General features: G+C 44.9%; 1 protein-coding gene across 2 annotated transcripts in view; it reads right to left on the reverse strand.

The window, feature by feature from the left end:
• Nucleotides 1–15,836: 15,836 nt before the first annotated feature.
• LOC137561348 (uncharacterized) overlaps nucleotides 15,837–22,411 on the reverse strand; it is an 80,667-nt gene continuing 74,092 nt past the window's right edge. For both annotated transcript variants that reach the window (XM_068272630.1, XM_068272629.1), the window contains 2 exons: nucleotides 18,748–18,856; nucleotides 15,837–16,824 (listed from right to left, as the gene is read on the reverse strand). In XM_068272630.1, coding sequence (XP_068128731.1) covers nucleotides 16,751–16,824; nucleotides 18,748–18,856 — 183 coding nt within the window. In that variant the 3' untranslated portion in view covers nucleotides 15,837–16,750. The remainder of the gene's footprint in view (nucleotides 16,825–18,747; nucleotides 18,857–22,411) is intronic.

The following is a 22,411-nucleotide window of genomic DNA, read 5'->3' on the forward strand; positions in this document are numbered from 1 at the left end:
CCAGCCTTGCTGCAGACACGACATCTTTTTCTGGGGTTGCGTTGAGTTGGGGTACTGGGAATCGGGTAGGCGTAATGCCTTCCATGCAGCCGGCTAGTTGCATTTGGGGGTTGGGCTCTGTCACCTTCTGGATAGAGGAGTGCCGAAACAATGTCTTCCTGGAATTGAAGGAAAGATCCAGTTCTCCCAGCCTTACTGTAGAGAACAAAGCTGTTGTACATCGCCAATTGAATTAAATACACAGACACTTTCTTATACCAGCGTCTGGTTTTCCGGGAAATTAAATAGGGCCCTAACATCTGGTCATTGAAGTCCACCCCTCCCATGTTGGCATTATAGCTGTGGACGGCGAGGGGCTTTTCAATGACCTCTGTTGCCCGTGTAATTTGTACTGTCGTGTCTGTGTGAATGGTAGACAGAAGGTAAACGTCCCTCTTGTCCTTCCATTTCACCGAGAGCAAGTCATCGGTACACAAGGCGGCCCTCTTTTCACCGAGAGCAAGTCATCGGTACACAAGGCGGCCCTCTCCCCCCGTTGAAGTCTGGTGTTAACGAGCTGTTGGGGGAAGCCCCGGCGACTAGGCCGCACGGTGCCACAGCATCGGATTCCTTCTAACTTTAAGTGCTGAAAGAGGGCCACACTTGTGTAAAAGTTGTCCACATAAAGATGGTACCCCTTCTGGAACAAGGGTGACACCAAGTCCCACACAATCTTTCCACTGCTCCCCAGGTAGTCAGGACATCCGACCGGCTCCAATTTTGAGTCTTTTCCCTCATAGACCCTAAAACGAGATGTATAGCCTGTGGCCCTATCACAGAGCTTATACAGTTTCACCCCATACCGGGCGCGCTTGCTTGGGATGTACTGTTTGATGCCAAGGCGCCCGGTAAAATGTACGAGGGACTCATCTACACAGATGTTCTGTTCAGGGGTATAAGCATCTGCAAATGTGGATGACAGGTGGTCTATGAGGGGCCGAATTTTGTGGAGCCGGTCATAAGCTGGGTGGTCTCTTTCATGACAGGTGTCGTTGTCATTGAAATGCAGGAAGCGCAGGATGATCTCAAATCGCGTCCTGGACATGGCAGCAGAGAACACGGGCATGTTATGTATTTGGCGTGTAGACCAATAAGAGCGCAATACATTTTTTTTAGTAATACCCATGTTGAGGAGAAGGCCCAAAAAAATTTTAAGTTCGGAAACTTGGGAGTGGTTTCCACCGAAAAGGCTGGGCGTGGCAGCTTTTCGGATGGGCGGTTATAAATTGTGTGGCATATAGGTTGGTCTCAGCCACAATTAAGTCAAGGAGATCCTGGGTGAGGAACAGTTCAAAAAAGTCTAGGGCCGATCCTAGTTCAACTGTCTCCACCTGGACTCCAGACTGGGCGGTGAAAGGGGGCAGTATGGGTGCGGCGGGATCAGGGGAATGCCAATCAGGGTTTGCCAGCACCTCTGGAAAACCAATGGGAGTACGGGCCCGTCTACTTGGTGGCTGCGGATCGGATCTTAATTCACGTACCACCGAACCAGTTTCTACTTCCAGGATGGTGTCCGCCACTTCATCAGGGTCTTCTGCGGAAGTACTGGTGTTGATAGGCCCAGGAGATGCTGCGCTGCTGGTGCATGCCTCACCAAGAAAAATCAGATCAGCGCCACTCTGCTGCCCTTGAGACTGATCTTCCGCCACCTGCAGTCCAGTGACATGGGGTGTGGTACGCCTGGCTCTAGCCGGGACCTCAACCTCGTCATCGGAACTATCGGTCTGAGAGCCACTGCTGTCTACAGGATCGTACTCTGAACCCGAAGATTCGTCGAATAAGTCGACCCAATCATCCTCATCCGACTGGTCCATGTACCTGTAGATGTCTTCATTGGAAAACCTCTTTTTTGCCATGGTGGCCTGCTAAATTTAGGAGGTATTCCTCTGAGACTACCCAGGAAAAGAGCACCTACCTAGCGAAAGGGAGTACTTGAGAGGTAGAAAGCTGTGGTCACTGAGTTTAGATAAAAAAAATCAAAACTGATGTTTACAGTGCCACAGCTTGTGTAGTGTTTTTTGCAGTGATCAGAAAAAAGAAATTTCTGTCACTGCGGTGGGGCGGGCTGAACGCAGTGCAGGCGAACGATCAGGTCTGATCGGGCAAACACTGCGTTTTTTTGTGGATCCTAGAGACCCTAATATAGATCTGACTGTGATCACTAATAATCACTTACAGATACTATATAGTACCAATGCTGATTAGCGACAGTGATGACGCTAATTAGTGACTGTGGTGCAGTGGGCTGAGCACTAACTGACACTAACAACCCTTTTGCTTAGATAACTGGCCTAACTGTTTGTTACCACTAGTGATACTAAAAAAGTTTTTAGATCACTAGGATAGTGATGGTGAGGGGGGGGGGGGGGGGGGGGTTTGGGGATCAGAGAGCAATCACAAATAATCAAAAACAATCACGAGACAATTACAACACAATTACAGCAATCGGCGCAATCAAAGCCAATCACGGACCAATTGAATCCAATAACGTGACAATCAAAAACCAATTACGTGACAATTGAAGCCAATCACACGACAATCGATGCTAATCACAGGGCAAAACAGCCAATCAGTGGGCAATTGGCACAATCAAAACCAATTACGGGCAATTGAAGCCAATCACGCGACAATCGAAGCCCAATTACGTGACAATCGAAGCCAATCACACGACAATCGATGCCAATCACAGTGCAATTGAGACAATTGTAGCCAAACAAAGCACAATCAAGCCTTACAGACAGGAGATAAGATACACAATGGCAGGGGGGAGAATATACGCAATCAATGAACTAGGACGGTGTGGGGAGGATCGGAAGGGGTGGGGGGTGATCAGATACCCCTAAGGGGTAGTTGGGGGTCTAATCTGATGGATAGGAGTGACAGGTGGTGATAGATGGGTTATTGACGGGTGATAAGTGGGTGTTTACAGGGAAAAACAGATGTAAACAATGGACTGCTGATGTGATCAGGGGGGGGGTGTCTCGGAGGGATCTGAAAGGGTGGGTGGGTGATCAGAAGCCCCTAATGGGCAGTTGGGGGTCTGATCTGATGGGGGGCAGTGGCAGGTGGTGACAAGGGATGATTGACAGGTGACGGATAGGTGATTGACAGCTGATCAGCGGGCAATTACAGGGAAGATAGATGCAGTATACGGGGGGAGGGGGGGGGGGATCTGAAGGGGTGGGGGGTGATCAGATACCCCTAAGGGGCAGTTGGGGGTCTGATCTAATGGGGGGCAGTGACAGGTGGTGACAAGGGATGATTGACAGGTGACTGATAGGTGATTGGCAGCTGATCACTGGGGAGATAGACAGATGCAGGGGAGATAGATAGGTTCAGTATACAGGGGGGGGGGGGGGGGGGGGTCGGGGGGAGATCTGGAGGTGTGGGGGGTGATCAGATACCCCTAAGGGGTAGTTGGGGGTCTGCTCTGATGGATAGGAGTGACAGGTGGTGACAGGGATTGATTGATGGGTGATATGGGGGTTGGTTGGGTCTGATCTGCGGGCTGCAGGGGGGTACAGGGGGGTGTCTGATGGGTGCTGCGGGTGATCGGGGGCGTCTGTGGGGCTCCTAATGTGTGCGTGTGTGTGTGCTTACTGTGCCTGCTCTCCTCGCTGGTGGTCGATCGCTAAGTGTGACCACCAGCGGGAGGCAGGCAGTATAATACAGTTTGTTACGTAAACAAACTGTATTATACCTGTTCTATTGGCCGATTTGAATTTTTACAGCCCGCCGGCGCTGCTGATTGGCCGGCGGGCTGAAGTCACATGGGGGCCGAAGAGTGTGACGTAGCGATCGCGCGGCTACAGCCGCGCGATCGCTCGTTAATTAGGCTGCAGCCGGCGACGCAGTACTGCGTCGCTGGTCCTGCAGCTGCCACTTTGCCGACGCACGGTATAAGCGTGCGGTCGGCAAGTGGTTAAGGGGCAGTGAACATGCAAGAAAGAAACCATAAGGTTTTTAAAGCCTATTAGGTTATATGCAATTTTTTTTAATTAAAGCTCTTCATATTTAATTGGAATCACCTAACAACATTAACCCCCCCCCCCAATACAAAAATAGTGTAGAACATTTCATATAAATTAAGTCATTAAAGGGGAACTGAAGTAAGAGGTATACGGAGGCTGCCATATTTATTTCCTTTTAATCAATACCAGTTGCCTGGCAGCCCTGCTGGTCTATTTCTCTGCAGTAGTATCTGAATAACACCAGAAACAAGCATGCAGCTAGTCTTGTCAGATCTGACTTTAAAGTCTGAAACACCTGATCTGCTGCATGCTTGTTCAGGGGCTATGGCTAATACTAGTATAAGAGGCAGAGGATCAGCAGGGCTGCCAGGCAACTGGTATTGATTAAAAGGAAATAAATATGGCAGCCTCCATATACCTCTTACTTCAGTTCCCCTTTAACCACTTCAGCCTAATTGGACAAAAACTTTCATCCAGTTAGGCTGCGTGCACTCCCGCGGACCCCCCCCCCCCCTCACGCATGCTCCCGCTGGGGGCCATTAATTAGCCCAGCGATCAAAGGGATTACAAATCCCTTTCACTGATTCAGACCCCCCCCCGGAGAAAAGCCGACAGCGTCTCTTCAGACGATGCAGCTTTTCTGAGATCAAAAAGTTCCCCTGCTTCTATCTTCTTCCTAGGAGCGAGATCGATCATTCCAAGGACTTTGACTATCTTGTGGCCAAATAGCAAACTACACCAAAATTCACTTTACATTCAATAAATACATTTTTACCCATGTAAAATCCCCCGTTTACCTCCCACACCAAAAAATACCCACATACAAGTTTTAATAAAAAATAAAATTACAATAATAAAAAAAAACAAAGTTACTAAAGGGTCTAAACTTTTTAAATATTCATGTCAAAGGAGTATATCAAAATGATTTATTAAATTATGGGCTTCTAAATAGTGATGGACACAAATTGAAAAAAATGCACATTTCCAAATAAAATTATGTCCCTATCACAATGTATGGCAACAATATTTTAACGGTATAATACCCGGGACATATGGGCAAATACAATACGTGAGTTTTAATTATGGAGGCATGTATTATTTTAAAACTATAATGGCTAAAAACTGAGACAATTTTTTCCATTTTTTTCTTATTCTTCCTGTTAAAATGCATTTACAGTAAAGTGGCTCTTAGCAAAATGTACCACCCACAGAAAGCCTAATTGTTGGCGGAAAAAACAAGATATAGATCAATTCATTGTGATGAGTAGTGATAAAATTATTGGCAAATGAATGGGAGGTGAAAGTTGCTCAGATGTAAAAAAAATTCTCAACCCTGTAGGGTGAAGTGGTTAAACAGACTACTAGAAAATACATTTTTTAACCACTTGCCGACCAAGTGATTTCCCATTGATCTGCGCTGGGTGGGCTCTTCAGCCCCCAGCACAGATCGTATTGCAGGCAGGGCCATCAGACTTCCCCCCCCCCCCCCACCCCCTTTTTTCCCCCACTGGGGGATGTCCTGCTGGAGAGGGTCTGATAGCCGCCGCTCTGCTGTGCCTTGCGGGGGGGGGCTCCTCAAAGCCCCCACCACAGCGCTATTCCCCCTCCCTCTCCTTGGCTCTGTGGGCGGTACAGGACGGCGATACGTCCTGTACCGCCTCTGATAGGCTTCAGCCTATCAGACGACGGCGATACCCGGCCTATCAGAGGGCGGGGATCACCGATCTCTTTAACGGCGCTGCTGCAGCTCCGTACAGTGTAAAAACGGGGATTTCTTCCCCATGTGTTTACATTTCGCCTGCGAACCGCGATCAGAGGCTCGCAGGCAGTTCACGCCTGCATGAACTGACATGGAACGGCCGCTCGAACGATCGGCCATTTCCATGGAAACCCGCAGACAACCAGTTTACGCAGATTGGCGTTAGCTGGTCGTCAAGAGGTTAAAAGTCAAACATCAGCTCAAGGTTCTAGCATGCAGGCTAGTTCAATTTTGCCATATTAGACAAGAGGTCCCATTACCTCAGTTTGAAGAATGATACATATCTCAATAAGGGCTCACACACTTAAGTGCCTTTCTGAGCACTTTTTAACCATCAGCACTTTAACCACTTGAGGACCGTGGGCTTTACCCCCCTTAAGGACCGGCCACTTTTTTTCCCATTCAGACCACTGCAGCTTTCACGGTTTATTGCTCGCTCATACAACCTACCACCTAAATGAATTTTGGCTCCTTTTCTTGTCACTAATAAAGCTTTCTTTTGGTGCTATTTGATTGCTCCTGCGATTTTTACTTTTTATTATATTCATCAAAATAGACATGAATTTTGGAAAAAAAATGATTTTTTTAACTTTCTGTGCTGACATTTTTCAAATAAAGTAAAATTTCTGCATCCATGCAGCGCGAAAAATGTGGACAAACATGTTTTTGATTAAAAAAACCCATTCAGTGTATATTTATTGGTTTGGGTAAAAGTTATAGCGTTCACAAACTATGGTGCAAAAAGTGAATTTTCTCATTTTCAAGCATCTATGACTTTTCTGACATGTTTCATGAGGGGCTAGAATTCCAGGATAGTATAAATATTCCCCAAATGACCCCATTTTGGAAAGAAGACATCCCAAAGTATTCACTGAGAGGCATGGCGAGTTCATAGAAGATATTAATTTTTGTCACAAGTAAGCGGAAAATGACACTTTGTGACAAAAAAAAGTTTCCATTTCTTCTAACTTGCAACAAAAAAAATGAAATCTGCCACAGACTCACCATGCCCCTCTCTGAATACCTTGAAGTGTCTACTTTCCAAAATGGGGTCATTTGTGGGGTGTTTACTGTCCTCACATTTTGGGGGGGTGCTAATTTGTAAGCACCCCTGTAAAGCCTAAAGGTGCTCATTGGACTTTGGGCCCCTTAGCGCAGTTAGGCTGCAAAAAAGTGCCACACATGTGGTATTGCCGTACTCAGGAGAAGTAGTATAATGTGTTTTGGGGTGTATTTTTACACATACCGATGCTGGGTGGGAGAAATCTCTCTGTAAATGACAATTTTTTTACTTTTTTTTTTTTTTTTACACACACAATTGTCCATTTACAGAGATCTTTCTCCCACTCAGCATGGGTATGTGTAAAAATACACCCCAAATTACATTATACTACTACTCCTGAGTATGGCGATGCCACATGTGTGGCACTTTTTTGCACCCTAACTGCGCTAAGGGGCCCAAAGTCCAATGAGTACCTTTAGGATTTCACAGGTCATTTTGAGAAATTTCGTTTCAAGACTACTCACGGTTTAGGGCCCCTAAAATGCCAGGACAGTATAGGAACCCCACAAATGACCCCATTTTAGAAAGAAGACACCCCAAGGTATTCCGTTAGTAGTACGGTGAGTTCATAGATTTTATTTTTTGTCACAAGTTAGCGGAAAATGATTATTGGTTTTTTCACAAACTTGTGACAAAAAATAAAATCTATGAACTCACCGTACTACTAACAGAATACCTTGGGGTGTCTTCTTTCTAAAATTGAGTCATTTGTGGGGTTCCTATACTGTCCTGGCATTTTTTACACCTTAAGTACGCTAAGGGGCCCAAAGTCCAATGAGTACCTTTAGGATTTCACAGGTCATTTTGCGACATTTGGTTTCAAGACTACTCCTCACGGTTTAGGGCCCTTAAAATGCCAGGGCAGTATAGGAACCCCACAAATGACTCCATTCTAGAAAGAAGACACCTAAACGTATTCCGTTAGGAGTATGGTGAGTTCATAGAAGATTTTTTTTTTTGTCACAAGTTAGCGGAAAATGACACTTTGTGAAAAAAATCAATTAAAATCAATTTCCGCTAACTTGTGACAAAAAAATAAAAACTTCTATGAGCTCACCATACTCCTAACGGAATACCTTGGGGTGTCTTCTTTCTAAAATGGGGTCATTAGTGGGGTTCCTATACTGCCCTGGCATTTTAGGGGCCCTAAACCGTGAGGAGTAGTCTTGAAACAAAAATGACCTGTGAAATCCTAAAGGTACTCATTGGACTTTGGGCCCCTTAGCGCAGTTAGGGTGCAAAAAAGTGCCACACATGTGGTATCGCTGTACTCGGGAGAAGTAGTACAATGTGTTTTGGGGTGTATTTTTACACATACCTATGCTGGGTGGGAGAAATAACTCTGTAAATGGACAATTGTGTGTAAAAAAAAAAAAAAATTTAAAAGATTGTCATTTACAGAGGTATTTCTCCCACCCATCGCACCACCTCTTGTATTCATTAAAATAGTGGTCATGTACTGTACTGTTTGGCGTATGTAATAAAAGTTGCAATGGTACATAATATAGATCACATGTGCACTTTTTTCCCTGTTTGCAAAGCCCTGCTGGGTTTAAGTACTGGTGTGCAAATGCTGACTAGAGAAGGCAAGTAACATACTATTTTTTACCAGCTTGGAAAAGAACTACCGTATATACTCGCGTATAAGCCGTCCCCCGTATAAGCCGACCCCCCAACATTTACCTCAGAAACCAGGGAAAAAAATGATTGACTCGCATATAGGCCGAGGGTAGGTGATGCAGCGGCTCCTGAGGCTTCCCCTCCCACCAGCAATAACCCCCATATGAAATGCATCAAAAATCACCCCTATATTGAACAGATTGCACCATTTAACCAGTAATCATTACAACAAATAACAGAACATTTGTAAAGAGCCTTTCTCACATAGGACCCAAAGTGCATAAGCTGGTCTCAGAAAGGTAGTCAACAAATAAGAGTGCAGCACAAAGTGGAAGCAAAAATTTGCATATATGCATGACAGTTACCTACAAAGTGCCAGTGCTGCAAGCCAAGTTAAATCAGCTAACACCAGCAGTGGAAGGGTTGCATCCAGGGGGTAGGGAACATATTACTGTGCATATTACTCATAAAGCGCTAGTGCTGCAAGCTAAGCTAAATCAGCTAACACCAGCTGTGTACACCAGCAGTGAAAGGGTTACATCCAAAGGGTAGTCAACATAGTACTGGGCAGCACCAAGAGGAAGCAAAAATGTGCATATATGCATATTATACACAAAGTCCCAGTGCTGCAAGCCAAGCTGAATCAGAGCATAACAGCAGTGAAAGGGTTACACTGGAGATGCAGAGAGATGCCGGCTAGTGTAAACATTCCTGGCCAGTTCAAAGCAGAAGTGATAAATGAAGAGGGGAGGAGGTGTCGTCTTACCCAGCAGAGTAGTCTTATCTGCGAAGTGTCCCTGTATATCTTCTACAGGCAGATGGCTGGGAGAGAGAACTCAGTGCTGAACAGGCAGAGGCAGCAGATCTCGGATGCCTTCTGCCATTTCAAATGACACGCTGGAGGAGCTGTGCTTGTCAGTTCTCTTATTGGCTAACTGTCTGAGCAGGCAGGGTAAATAGCCAATGGGTTCAGAAGCTGCAGACACAGCAAAAAGCACGAGATAATGTGCACGGAGAAGCGCTCCTGCTGTGATCTGGCCATCCATCATCTCTCCTTCTCTGCTCTTCCCCCAGGGCATGTGACGGCTACTGGTCTTCTTTATGCGGGCTTCCGATCGCTCCCGCAGTTCTCTCCCCGCAGGCATCCGATGTGGATCAGGTCAGATCAAGTTGGTGTCTCGCATATAGGCCGAGGGGGTAACTTTTCAGCATGTTTTTTGAAAAATTCGGCCTATATGCGAGTATATACGGTAATCAAATGCACTATTTGCCCATTTTGGATGGGAAACTAAGCTGTATACCGTCCTGGCCAAAAGTTTTGAGACTAGCAGCAAACTTTGTGAAAATATTTTTGACAAACTGCTTTTAGATCTTTGTTTCAGTTGTTTATGCAATTTACTGAAATATAAATTATAAGAACTTCATAAGTTTCAAAGGATTTTGACAATTACATGAGATTTATGCAAAGAGTCAGTATTTGCAGTGTTGGCCCTTCTTTTTGGGACCTCTGCAATTAGACTGGGCATGCTCTCAATCAACTTCTGTGCCAAATCCTGACTGATAGCAACCCATTGTTTCATAATCACTTCTTTGAGTTTCGCAGAATTAGTTGGTTTTTATTTGTCCACTTGCCTCTTGAGGAATGACCACAAGTTCTCAATGAGATTAAGCTCTGGGGAGTTTTCAAGCCATGGACCCAAAATGTCAACGTTTTGGTCCCCGAGCCACTTAGTTATCACTTTTACCTTATGACACGGTGCTCCATTGTGCTGGAAAATGCATTGTTCTTCACCAAACGGTTATTGGAAGAAATTGCTGTTGGAGGGTGTTTTGGTACCATTCTTTATTCATGGCTGTGTTTTTTGGCAAAATTGTGAGTGAGCCCACTCCATTGGATGAGAAGCAACCCCACACATGAATGGTCTCAGGATGCTTTGCTGTTGGCATGACACAGGACTGATGGTAGCGCTCATCTTTTCTTCTCCTGACAAGCCTTTTTCCACATGCCCCAAACAATCAGAAAGGGGCTTCATCAGAAAATATGACTTTACACCAGTCCACTCACCATACTTTCTGCAGAAGAATTTTTTTTTTTTTGGGGGGGGGGGGGGGGGGGGGGAAGTGGCTTCTTTGCTGCCCTTCTTGACACCAGGCCATCTTACAAAAGTCTTTGCTTCACTGTGCATACAGATGCACTCACATATGCCTGCTGACATTCCTGAGCAACCTCTGCACTGGTTGTACTCCGATCCTGCAGCTGAATCCTCTTTAGGAGACTATCCTTGTGATTGCTGGACTTTCTTGGACAAACAATTGAACCTCTCATTGAAGTTCTTGATGATCCTATAAATTGTTGATTTAGGTGCAATCTTAGTAGCCACAATATTCTTGCCTGTTAAGCCATTTTTATGCAATGCAATGATGGCTGCATGCATTTATTTGCTGGTCACCATGGTTAACAATGGAAGATCAATGATTTCAAGCATCACCCTCTTAGGCCCCATTCACACTGCACGCGTTTCCAGCCGCGTTTTGGAAACGCGTGCAGGTGGCCGACACGCACGACATCAGACATTGCATAGAGTGCAATGTCTGATGTTCACACTGCATGCGTTCCGGACCTGTGCGGTCCGGGAACGCATGCTGCACGCATTTTTTGCAAAAACGCGTGGCTGTCCCATTCACTTTTCAGTGATGGGATCAGCCACGCAACGCATACAAACACGGATGGCGTGCGTTTGTACAAGTTGCGTTTCGCATGCGTGCCCGTCCGCGTTTGTAATGTGAACGAGGCCTTAAAGTCTGCCATTCTAACCCAATCAGCCTGACCATGATCTCCAGCCTTGTGCTCGTTAACATTCTCACCTGAGTTAACAAGACTATTACTGAAAAGATCTCAGCAGGTCCTTTAACCACTTGCCGACCGCACGCTTATACCGTGCGTCGGCAAAGTGTCAGCTGCAGGACCAGCGACGCAGTTCTGCGTCGCCAGCTGCAGGCTGATTAATCAGGAAGCAGCCGCTCGCACGAGCGGCTGCTTCCTGTCAATTCACGGCGGGGGGCTCCGTGAATAGCCTGCGGGCCGCCGATGGCGGCTCGCAGGCTAAATGTTAACACAAGCGGAAATAATTCGCTTTGTTTACATTGTACGGCGCTGCTGCGCAGCAGCGCCGTAAGGCAGATCGGCGATCCCCGGCCAATCAGCGGCCGGGGATCGCCGCCATGTGACAGGGGACGTCCTGTCACTGGCTGCACAGGACGGATAGCGTCCTGTGCAGCCCGGATCACCGGGGGGAGAGGGAGGGGGGTGAATGTCGCCGCGGAGGGGGGCTTTGAGGTGCCCCCCCCGCAACACCCAGCAGGCAGAAGAGATCAGACCCCCCCTGCACATCATCCCCATAGGGGGGAAAAAAGGGGGGGCGATCTGATCGCTCTGCGTGCACCCTGATCTGTGCTGGGGGCTGCAGAGCCCACCCAGCACAGATCACAACAAACAGCGCTGGTCCTTAAGGGGGGGTAAAGGGTGGGTCCTCAAGTGGTTAATGACAGCAATGTAAAGCAGTGGAAGGGTTTTCTTCTGGAGTATATGCAAATTGCGATTATAAAATTTAAGCACTAACTTTTCTCATTTCCAATATTTGACAGTCTTAAAACGTTTGGCCAGGACTGTACAATTTGCATAGAAGCCACTAGCATATATTTGCCATCTCTACCCAGGGAGTATTGTATATTTGTAAACGGTCATCAGACTCCTAGGATGATAAGACACCTGAAGCAAGAGACATTTCAAGCTGCTATATTTATTTCATTTTAGCAATACCAGTTGCCTGGCCATCCTGTTGATCCTCTGCCTATAATACTTTTAGCCATAGACCCTGAACAAGCATGCGGCAGATCATGTGTTTGACAGTCAGATCTGACAAGATTAGCTGCATGCTTATTTCTAGCGTGATTCGGACACTACTGCAGCCAAACTGATCAGAAACTTTGTACCAGAATGGAAGCTAGATTTACTTGTAGCACTCTTCACCACATTGTAGGTGTATTGTGCATCTCACTACCTGATCACATAAATCAGGGATGGCCAACTCTAATCCTTAAGGGCCATATCCATGCCAGTGTTTAGGATGGGCAGGGAAATGGAGAAATGTGTTCTATTTGATGAACCACTCCTTTCCTGATTCAGTCTCATCAACTAATTCAAGCTGTGCCAAAAATGTGAGCACCTTGGACCTAGAGGACTGGATCTGGACAGCACTGACAAACATTAAACACAAACTAAGCATGGAGATTAGTCCACTATAAACTATTTCCGTACATTTCACTTTATGGTTGCTATTAGATGTGGACAAGAATGTTGCCCCACTTTCACTCCCAGATGTCGAACACGTTTCTTAAAATAAAACATTGTGTTTAGCTGTTGGCCAATAAGGTGGTATAAGATCAGTGGCACTAAAAACCATTCAAACTACCAAAAAGTAATCACCGAGAAAAAACTCATCCTTTCTATCACATGAGATAGCAAATGCAGTTAACAAACCAGCCCAACTGTTTCACACAGTAGAAAAACTGTGACCAATTTGCCCATTTCTTCTATGACAAAGTCTCTGCTATAAGGTCCACCATCCAACTTACAGTATCTGAACCTAACATAGCGCCAAAGACCATTAGCAGAGACAACATAACACCTTGGTCAAACGTCAAAGAAATTGATGAATAAGTCACATCAAACATCCTCCTTCACCTCTGCCAAACTACCCGTGACCTGGATCCTGGCCCAACACAGTGCATGTAGAACTGCCCCGACCTGATTGTAAGGAACAGTTTACAATTTTGAGGAATACCAGTACAATCAGGTATATTTCTGGCTTTACTGAAGGTAGCAATCAGGCCTCTCCTCAAAAAACCTTCCCTGGACCCAGATGCAATGACCAGCTACAGACCTGTCTCTAACCTTCCATTTCTGGGTAAGCTAATTGAAAAACCTGTATACCTCCAGCTAGAAGCCAACATCCTACAAAACTGTTCTTATCCATTCTAGTCTGGCTTCAGGAAACATTACAGCACTGAAACTGCCCTCATCCAAATATGAAACCACCTGCTCATGGCAAGAGACAGAGGAGAGTGATCCATCCTGATAACTGTTAGTCCTTTCTGCAGCCTTTGATACAGTTGACCATGACATTTTCATAAGCAGGCTACAGGAATACTGTGACATTGATGGCATAGTTCTTCAGTGGTTTCAATCCTTTAGTGGCAGAACCCAAAAAAAGTGTCTATGAGGCCCTTCCTGTCCACCTCTTTACCACTTAAGTATGGGGTGCCCCAGGGCTGAATCCTCTCTCCCTTGCTTTTCACAATTTACATGTTACCGCTTGAAAACCTAATCCAAAAACATGGCCTGACATACCACTGCTATGCTGATGACACCCAACTATACATTTCCTTCAAGCCTGGTGTGACAGACCCAACTAACTATAAACGCCTTCTTAGGCGAACTACAGCAATGGATGAGTGACAACTGGCTGAAACTAAATGCAGACAAAACTAAAGTCCTTCTGATCAAAGGGCAGCGCATGACAACAAAACAGCTTAACTTGCAGTCTTCACTATTGGGAATAGGAGGCACGGATCTACACAGCTCTGATCATGTGTGTAGCCTGGGAGTTATAATTGATGGGGATTTAAACTTCAGAACTCACATCTCTGCTGTGGTGAAATCATCCCATTTTCACCTGAAGAACATCGCAAAAATCAAGCACCTCACCCTGACAGAAGATCTACCAACCTTAGTTCATGCCTTAATTACATCCCGACTGGACTACTGCAATGCTCTTTACACTGGCCTTCCAAAAAAGGACTTGTACCGCCTAGCACTGAAAGAGAATACTGCTGCCAGACTGTTAACCAACCAAGTCACTGCCACATAATGCCAGTCCTGCATTCCCTTCACTGGCTACCTATAAAATGGAGGGTCCTATTCAAGATCGGCCTCCTGACATTTAAATCACTAAATAATCTGGGCCCTGGATACGTGAAAGAAATGTTACAGCTGCGTAGCAATCCCTGCAATCTCAGATCCACAGGTTCTAATAACGTAGTCATACCCAGAGTCCACTTGGAAACTTTTGGCCCCAAAGCCTTCCGTCATGCTACTCCTACGTTTTGGAATTCCTTACCTCGACAGATCAGGACAGCTCCATCCCTAGACGTGTTTAAATCCAGACTGAAAACCCACCTGTTCAGTTTGGCATTTGCAGAAATATAACTTTTGTTGTGTGAATACTTCATCCTACTACCAACTACTGAATCTGAGAGAGCCTAAGCGCTTTGAGTCCTATGGGAGAAAAGCACTATGGAAATATTGTATTGTATATTTACAGTAAAAGCATAAGTAAAATAGGCTGCATGCAGTCAGTTGTTGAGCTCCATAGAAGCAGCCGCACGCTGCGAACGCGCAAGGTGTCTTCCCCCTTCTCTCCATATGCAGCAGTCATCTTAACTTGGTAAGCACCAGCACTAGCGTGCACTTTGTAAATTCATTCTGTTTTGTAGCAGCATCTGTGGTATATAACCTACAGCACATAGTTCCCTTTACTAGCACTTTATGCATTTACAAATTTTTGCACATAGCTACCCTAAGTGGTAGTACATGAATTGGAGTATTTTATGTATTTTTGTACTTTACATAGTTGAATAGTTTCATTTTTATCACTGAGATTTTGCACAATTACTGGAGGGCTGTGCAATTCGTTTTGCACAATATTCACTTTACAGACACTGACACTTTACTTTGTTCTGCTGCTATAGAGACTTCCAATTACATTTGGATCAAGGTGGTGGTTTTAATTATTGTTTAATTATTTGTCGTGTTTTTGGATAAGTCCTTAATAAAAGACACCCTTTTTTTGCACCATATTGAGATGGTGTGAGTTATGACTTAGCATGATAGAGGTCTTGTTACTGGGCTTCTTTCCTTGAATGTATTGGTAGTTTCTCAGCCCATTGGAGACACAATAGCATGTGTAAAGTCCCATGCATAACAGTATGCATGGAACTACAGCTCTATACTTGTAGTAGTGTTGTTCAGTTCCTGAGCTTAGCTCTCCATTGGATGCACGCAAGTGGTATACATATAGGTGAAAAGTGATGAGTCAACACCATATCTCATAGCTTTGTTACACATTATACAAGAAAGGACTTGGAGGCAAAGCTCAACTACTATACTACAAATACCTCAGACAAATGTATAGAAAGCGCTTTAATACTATTAGTGCTATATACAGGCAATATTTACAGTTACAAGTGAATATTTAATTTCATTACTCTTGCTACAAAAAAAGTGAAGTTACATTAAAAACTGCAAACTTACATATTGAAGGAATGCATTGGAAAATGTGATTTTTTTATTTTATGTTCCAAATTTCCAGTCACCATAAGATGTAAAACATACTGGCAATGCATGGTAGGCCAATATCTTCTGTACATTAGTCCATCAACCATTGAGCTCATCCATGTTTGACTATTGCACTGGGAGCTTTTCATCCTGCTTCCTACATTATATAACAAAGATTTGCAGAGATCAAAGATGCAGAATTTATTTATGAAAATGGAAGTAGAAGACCGATTCAGATTTATTGTCTCATTTGAAAATGCCACATCTGGCTGCTTTGGGAAAAGAATGACGTCTCTCAGCTCCTCTGGCCTATTATGACAGTAACTGACAACCTAACCGTGCAAACTATGTGGCTTTATCTGGCCTCTTACTATTTCACCTATCCTCTATTAAACACAATGGATCAAATGTAAATGAACAGAATTTAGGCTTTCATTAACAACTGAGATGTTGCTGCTTAGATTCTCAAATTCTGCATTTCATGTAAGCATTTGTCTCTGAATAGACATCTGCTGAGATTTAGGCTGAGAAAAATAATGCATTGATGTACTCATTGAGCTCAGATTTCCATGTATTGCATTCTGTCACCTTTTCAAAACTTCCTGGAGTAAAAATTCTATTTTGTAGCTCCAAGATAAGGAATTCACAAGACATGCTTAGTGACTTAGAATACCTGTATTCAAAACACAAACTTCTCCACATAACAGCAAAGCAGTTTCCATTTGAGAGCCACTTTCAGTTTAGTGATCACGTTGTATTAGTTCAGTAACGAGACCATTAACTGGAAGGCTGCATCTCATTTTGTAGCTGGATCCAGCTGAATCCTCTCTGGTACCAAGTGCACAAGAAGTCCAGATTGTTTTTCTCCAGCTGTCGTGTGGTCCAGGCTCAAAGGTTCCCATTTAGCAGCCAATAGGAGAAGGTGCAAAGAAATACATGGCTAATAGAATGAAGTAAACAATGACCAGAACACTGCCTGTAAAGAAAACATGTTATATTTAAGTCCAGCACTTTGAACCTGTTACATTTTTGCAAGCAAGCCGTTTAAACAATAGCCGAGATACTGCTATGAAAGAATGTGGTCATCTCAGGCCGCACAGAGACCATTACACATCATTAGACTTACATTAAGCATCTATGGTTTACCTGCCTGCCACCTTGCACCATTCTACATTAGAGAATGTCTCAGCACAGCTCTAACTTTATATTATACAACTAGTGACCTTAGCCAGTTTAAAAACGGGCTAGGTCTGTCTACTCGCTCCTGCGCGCACCCGGCTGCCCACTCACACACCCGCCTGGCTCCGTCCCTGTCATCCTGATTGTGTGAGGCTGGGTCCGTGCTGCGCACATGTGCAATAGCAATGTGCACGGACCCAGCTACACAGACACAACTGTCCCTGCTGTACGCATGGACACTTGCCTATTATATAGGAGATTATACAATAACATTTCTGACATGTGTGTGGTCACAGTACAGTTCATAGCCCAGCAAGATTCTAAACATACATATATGCATACTTGCACTAACACGGCTCAGATTTGTTCTTTAGCCATTTGTTGCCAAAAGTATATTTACAACCTCTCTGCCACCAGTTTTGGCAGAAGGCTGTAAAGATTAGCATGTGTGCTGTGCTCATTGTCACCACAGACTAGCAACATTTGTGGTCTTAACTATGGTATCCCAACCAGTGTTCGATTTTACTCTCCCTTCAGCAGCAACAGCCGATGGTATACATCACCTCTCCCAATTCCTACAGCAGCCATGGATCTCTGATGACTTGTACTGCACCTGGCTTCCTGTACTTGCATGCACTAGGGCCAAGCGTAATTATGTCATTAGGCTGGCATCAGTACAAATCAGAAGAGTTCTGCGATTGCTGCAGGAGCAAGGAGGAGCATCCTGCTGCTGATCTTTATGAGGTGGGGGCACTAGACTACTAGTATGAAGGGGGCGTGGAACCACTGACTTACCAATAAAGGCTATAAGGGTGAAGGGAGGGACCACTGGACTACCTGGAAAGAAAAAAAAACCTATATGGAAGGAGAGGGGGACCTCTAAGCTACTATGGAAAATAAGAGGGCATAGCACAGAGCTCCTAAAAAGGTTGTACAGAACAGGCCTTTGTAAGGAAGCACTATGTTGGGGATGTTTTGTGGTAGGCTCTAAATGGGAGGACACTTTAATGTGTCGCTAAAGAGTCCCATGTAAAGGGGGCACACAATAGCAGTGTAATATAGGGGGTGCAACAAATAAAAAACATGAGGCTATTACAATGAAACCACCTATAAACATGCCCACTTTTAGACCCCTCCCCTTGTGTGATAAGGAAACTAATAACTAAAAACTTTAGCTTCCCCTTACATTTAGAAATGTTTTAATCATTGCAGATCTAGGAGGAAAAGGGGAGGGGGGGATCCAATATCACAATCACTATTGTAGCAGCAACACAATTTATGTTTTATTATAAACTGGATAAACAGCTGAATTTAATTTGTGTTTTTATCTACAAGTCTTTTGTATTTTAAAAAACTATAATGTTTCCTTTTTTCACTCGTTAATATGCAAGTCTAGGTGCGAAGTAGTTGTCCATTCTAAGATTAAGATTTAAGTATTTACTGGACTTCTCAGGAAGACCACTTTATAAATTGCAGTGAAAGGATTTTTGTTTTTCAGGAGTCTAATGGACTCCTGAAGGAATATTCTAAAGGAGTAATATTACATGACCGCTAATTGAGGAGGCCCTGTCCTTTTGCAGGAGATCTATTGCGAAGATGAATTTAAAATTTTAACTGGCATTTGCAGTGTTCTATTTCATAACGGCTAGCTATTTAGAGTAATTCGTGTCCCACACTAAGGTTTTTGTAGAAACTGTAGAATAAATAGCAGCTTGCTTACCTTGAAAATAATCACACTTCCCATCCATGAAGATGTAATTCATCAATATCACACTAAACATGCTTGCCCACAAGTGCAGATCACTAAATATCAAAGTAAATCCTGTTGGCTGTAAAAAAATAAAAACAAATCTGAATTTTAAAAGTTCCTCTTAAAGAGAATCTGTACAGTCCGATTTTTACAATAAAAAAACCAATTGAGTCACTGTGATCTCCTGGATCCCTCTATATCTATCTATATCTATAATGTTACATTATACTACAAGTTTTTATTACAAAATGAATTATCTGCACTCCTGGCAGAGATTCACACTGCTCTCAGTTTCAGCTTGTCATGCTGAGAAACTGAGACCTGTGAAAGATAAACAAAGCACACACACAGAGCCATGCAGAGAGCATGCATAACTTCTCCCTATCACAGTAGAGCAGTGCATTCCTCTCTGTCGACAAAGCCTGGCAAAGGAAAGATAATATATTACAGAGACATTGCAACTAGAAAAGGCTGCAGTAATCCAGACCACATTAGAACAGGTATAGGAACTTATAGGATAGAAGAAATAAGGCTGAACATTTTGTTACAGAGTCTCTTTAAGAATGTTGATTATACAGAAGGAGTTAAAGGGAACCAGAAAGGAATGCTTTGGTAAAATAGAAAAAAGATTTTCTACATACCTGGGGCTTCTTCCAGCCCCATAAGCCTGGATCGCTCCCACGCCGCCATTGTGCTTCCTTCCGTCGGACGCGGCCAATTGTCCGCATCACAGGGGCTTCATACCCGTACGCATGCGGCTGCGCAGTAAGCAGCCACACGCGTACCTGTATAGAGGGAGCCCCTTGTGATGCGGAGAATTGGCCACGCCCACCAGCCGACTGGCCGACTCGCGGCAATGACGGGACCCGGTGGAACCAGGCAGCGGAGGACGGCGGAGTGGGAGCGATCCAGGCATATGGGGCTGGAGGAAGCCCCAGGTATGTATAAAAGCTTTTCTTCATCCTCTCTGGTTCCCTTTAACCTCCTTGCCGGTTTTCCCGACCTGAGCTCGGGGTAGAAAAAAAATAAGCTATTAGCGGTGATCCCGAGCTCAGGTCGGGGTAGGCATTGCAGAGCTTTACTTGTAGTTGTGGAGTCCCGCACGCGATCTCGCTGCGCAGCGGGACTCCAGCCTCTCTCCCCGGCAGTGTGGGGTCTTTCCCTGGCCGCCGGGATCTCCCATGTCCCCGCTATTCTTCCGGGGACCCGGCAGCCAGTTGGAGCAGCGGAGCCGTGGTGGTGGCAGCAGAGCGGTGATGGCAGCGTGACGTCATCGGGGCGGGGCTAATATTGAAAACGAACTTCTCTATATTAGAGAAATATAGAGAAGTTCGTTTATATGTATATTAGCGCCATCTTGTGGGCAAAGAGAAAACTGCAGCACAGGAGCCCAGGAAGGTACATTTTTTTTTATTTTGCTGCAGATCTCCCTGCCAGAATGATTTTTTTCAGGTTTTAGGGTCTGAAAGAGTGGAAAAAAATTGCACCGCTTTTAGACCCTAAAATCTGGAAAGAATCAGACCGCCAAGGAGGTTAAAGAGAACCAGAGCCAAAGCTCGGGGTTTAGAAACACATACTTGCCTAAGGAAAGGGAAAAGTGAAGCATCTGGGTTTCCTCGCTGTCCTCTGGTCCCCCATTGCAGCTCATAGACCCCTTATTTGATCGGGGAAAACACTCCTCTACTGACAAGTGCAGCTGGGCCTGTGCAGTAGCATGGAGCTGCACAAGCTTGCTTAAAGAGAACCCGAGGTGGGATTTAATTATGTTACTGGGGCACAGAGGCTTGTTGTGCACACTAACACCAGCCTCTGTTGCCCCGTGGTGTGCCTCCACGTCCCTCCTGCGCGCCGCTATACCCCCGCAGTGCTGGCGACACGCAGCACATCGCCAGCACAATGTTTACCTCTGCGCTGTCAGTCAGCGCCGCTCCTCCGCATCGGCGCTACCCGCCCGCGTCACTTCCCTCCTACCAGCGGGAGGGAAGGGACGCGGGCGGGTAGCGCCGATGCGGAGGAGGCGGGGGAGCGGCGCTGACAGACAGCACTTAGGTAAACATTGTGCTGGCGACACGCTTGTCGCCAGCACTGCGGGGGTATAGCGGCGCGCAGGGGGGACATGGAGGCATACCATGGGGCAACGGAGGCTGGTCTTAGTGTGCACAACCAGCCTCTGTGCCCCAGTAATATAATTAAATCCCACCTCGGGTTCTCTTTAAAGAGGAGAGCGTCCTGATCAGATTACTGATTAGCTCTTATCGGTAATCTCTGGAGGATCTGCGTTTAGTGACAGGAAGCCAGAGGACAGCGAGGGAAGCCTCATTAGGATCCAGTGGCTTCCCTCTTAGGCAAGTATGTAATTTTGTACCCACACTTCAGCTTGATACCAGTGTTAGTTACCTGGTAACATCCTTTTTAGTAACCTCCAGGACAGGTCCACCACGAGACGACATGGGCTCCTCCCAGGAACAGGAAACGTCCGACTAGAGCACTCTATAAATTTTAAACTTACCCCTCCAACACCAGTCAACCACAAGAACTTAACCGTAAAGAGGCGTCACCATACTATTGTATACATCAATCTATATACATATATCCCGTTATCCGGGTGGGTTACGGACCTGTCCTGGAGGTTACTAAAAAGGATGTTACTAGGTAACTAACACTGGTTTTTCCAGTAACCTCCAGGACAGGTCCACCATGAGAAGATGAGCAAGAAATCTTACCAATTTTAGGGTGGGCCGACTGCCTGCAGATCTTTTCTCCCAAAGGATTGTTGTCTTGCAGTCATCAGATTCACCCTGTAATGTCTTTAAAGGGTGCTCATACTTGTCCACGTAGCGGCTATACAAATTTCTTCTGGCGTAGCACCCGCTCTGTAGGCCTATGATGTGGCAGCTGCCCTAGTTGAATGAGCCCTAACTGCACCCAATAAAGTAGATCCTGTCAACCTATAGGCTTCTTCTATACACAGTCTTATCCACTTGCTTATTGTTCTCTTTGACATCCTCATGCCTTTAGTGGCTCCTGAGGAATTGACAAATAGAGCTCTTGATTTCCTAAAGTCTGCTACTTTATCCAAATAAGCTATAAGACACCTTCTGACATCCAAGGTTGGTTCTTCATTGAAGGAGGGTAATACAATCTCTTGTGATCTATGAAACTTTGTAGCTACTTTAGGAAGAAACTCTTCACATGTCTTTAAGATCACGCTATCATTAAACATAAGACAAAAGGGTTCATCACAACATAATGCCTCCAGCTCGCTCACTCTCCTGGCTGAAGTAATTGCTACTAGGAAAATAACCTTCATTGTTAATTGTCTCAATGGAATTTCTGATATTGGTTCAAACTGGTCTCCTTTCAAGATCCTTAATACTAAGGACAGATCCCAACTAGGAACCTTCCTATTTAATATAGGTCTCCTTTCTATGGATCTAAAGAACTGGATGATAAGTGGGGCATTTGCTAACTTTACATCCAAATAAGTAGATATCGCTGTAACCTGTACCTTCAAGGTACTGAGAGCGATGTTCTTATCCACACCGTCCTGTAAAAATTCTAATACTGTTGGTATTATTTCTCCAGAAAATCCTGACTCTTCCTTCCACAAATTGAAAGTCTTCCAGTATTTTAA

Source organism: Hyperolius riggenbachi, chromosome 3 (assembly GCF_040937935.1).
Source record: "Hyperolius riggenbachi isolate aHypRig1 chromosome 3, aHypRig1.pri, whole genome shotgun sequence".
Classification (NCBI taxonomy): domain Eukaryota; kingdom Metazoa; phylum Chordata; class Amphibia; order Anura; family Hyperoliidae; genus Hyperolius; species Hyperolius riggenbachi.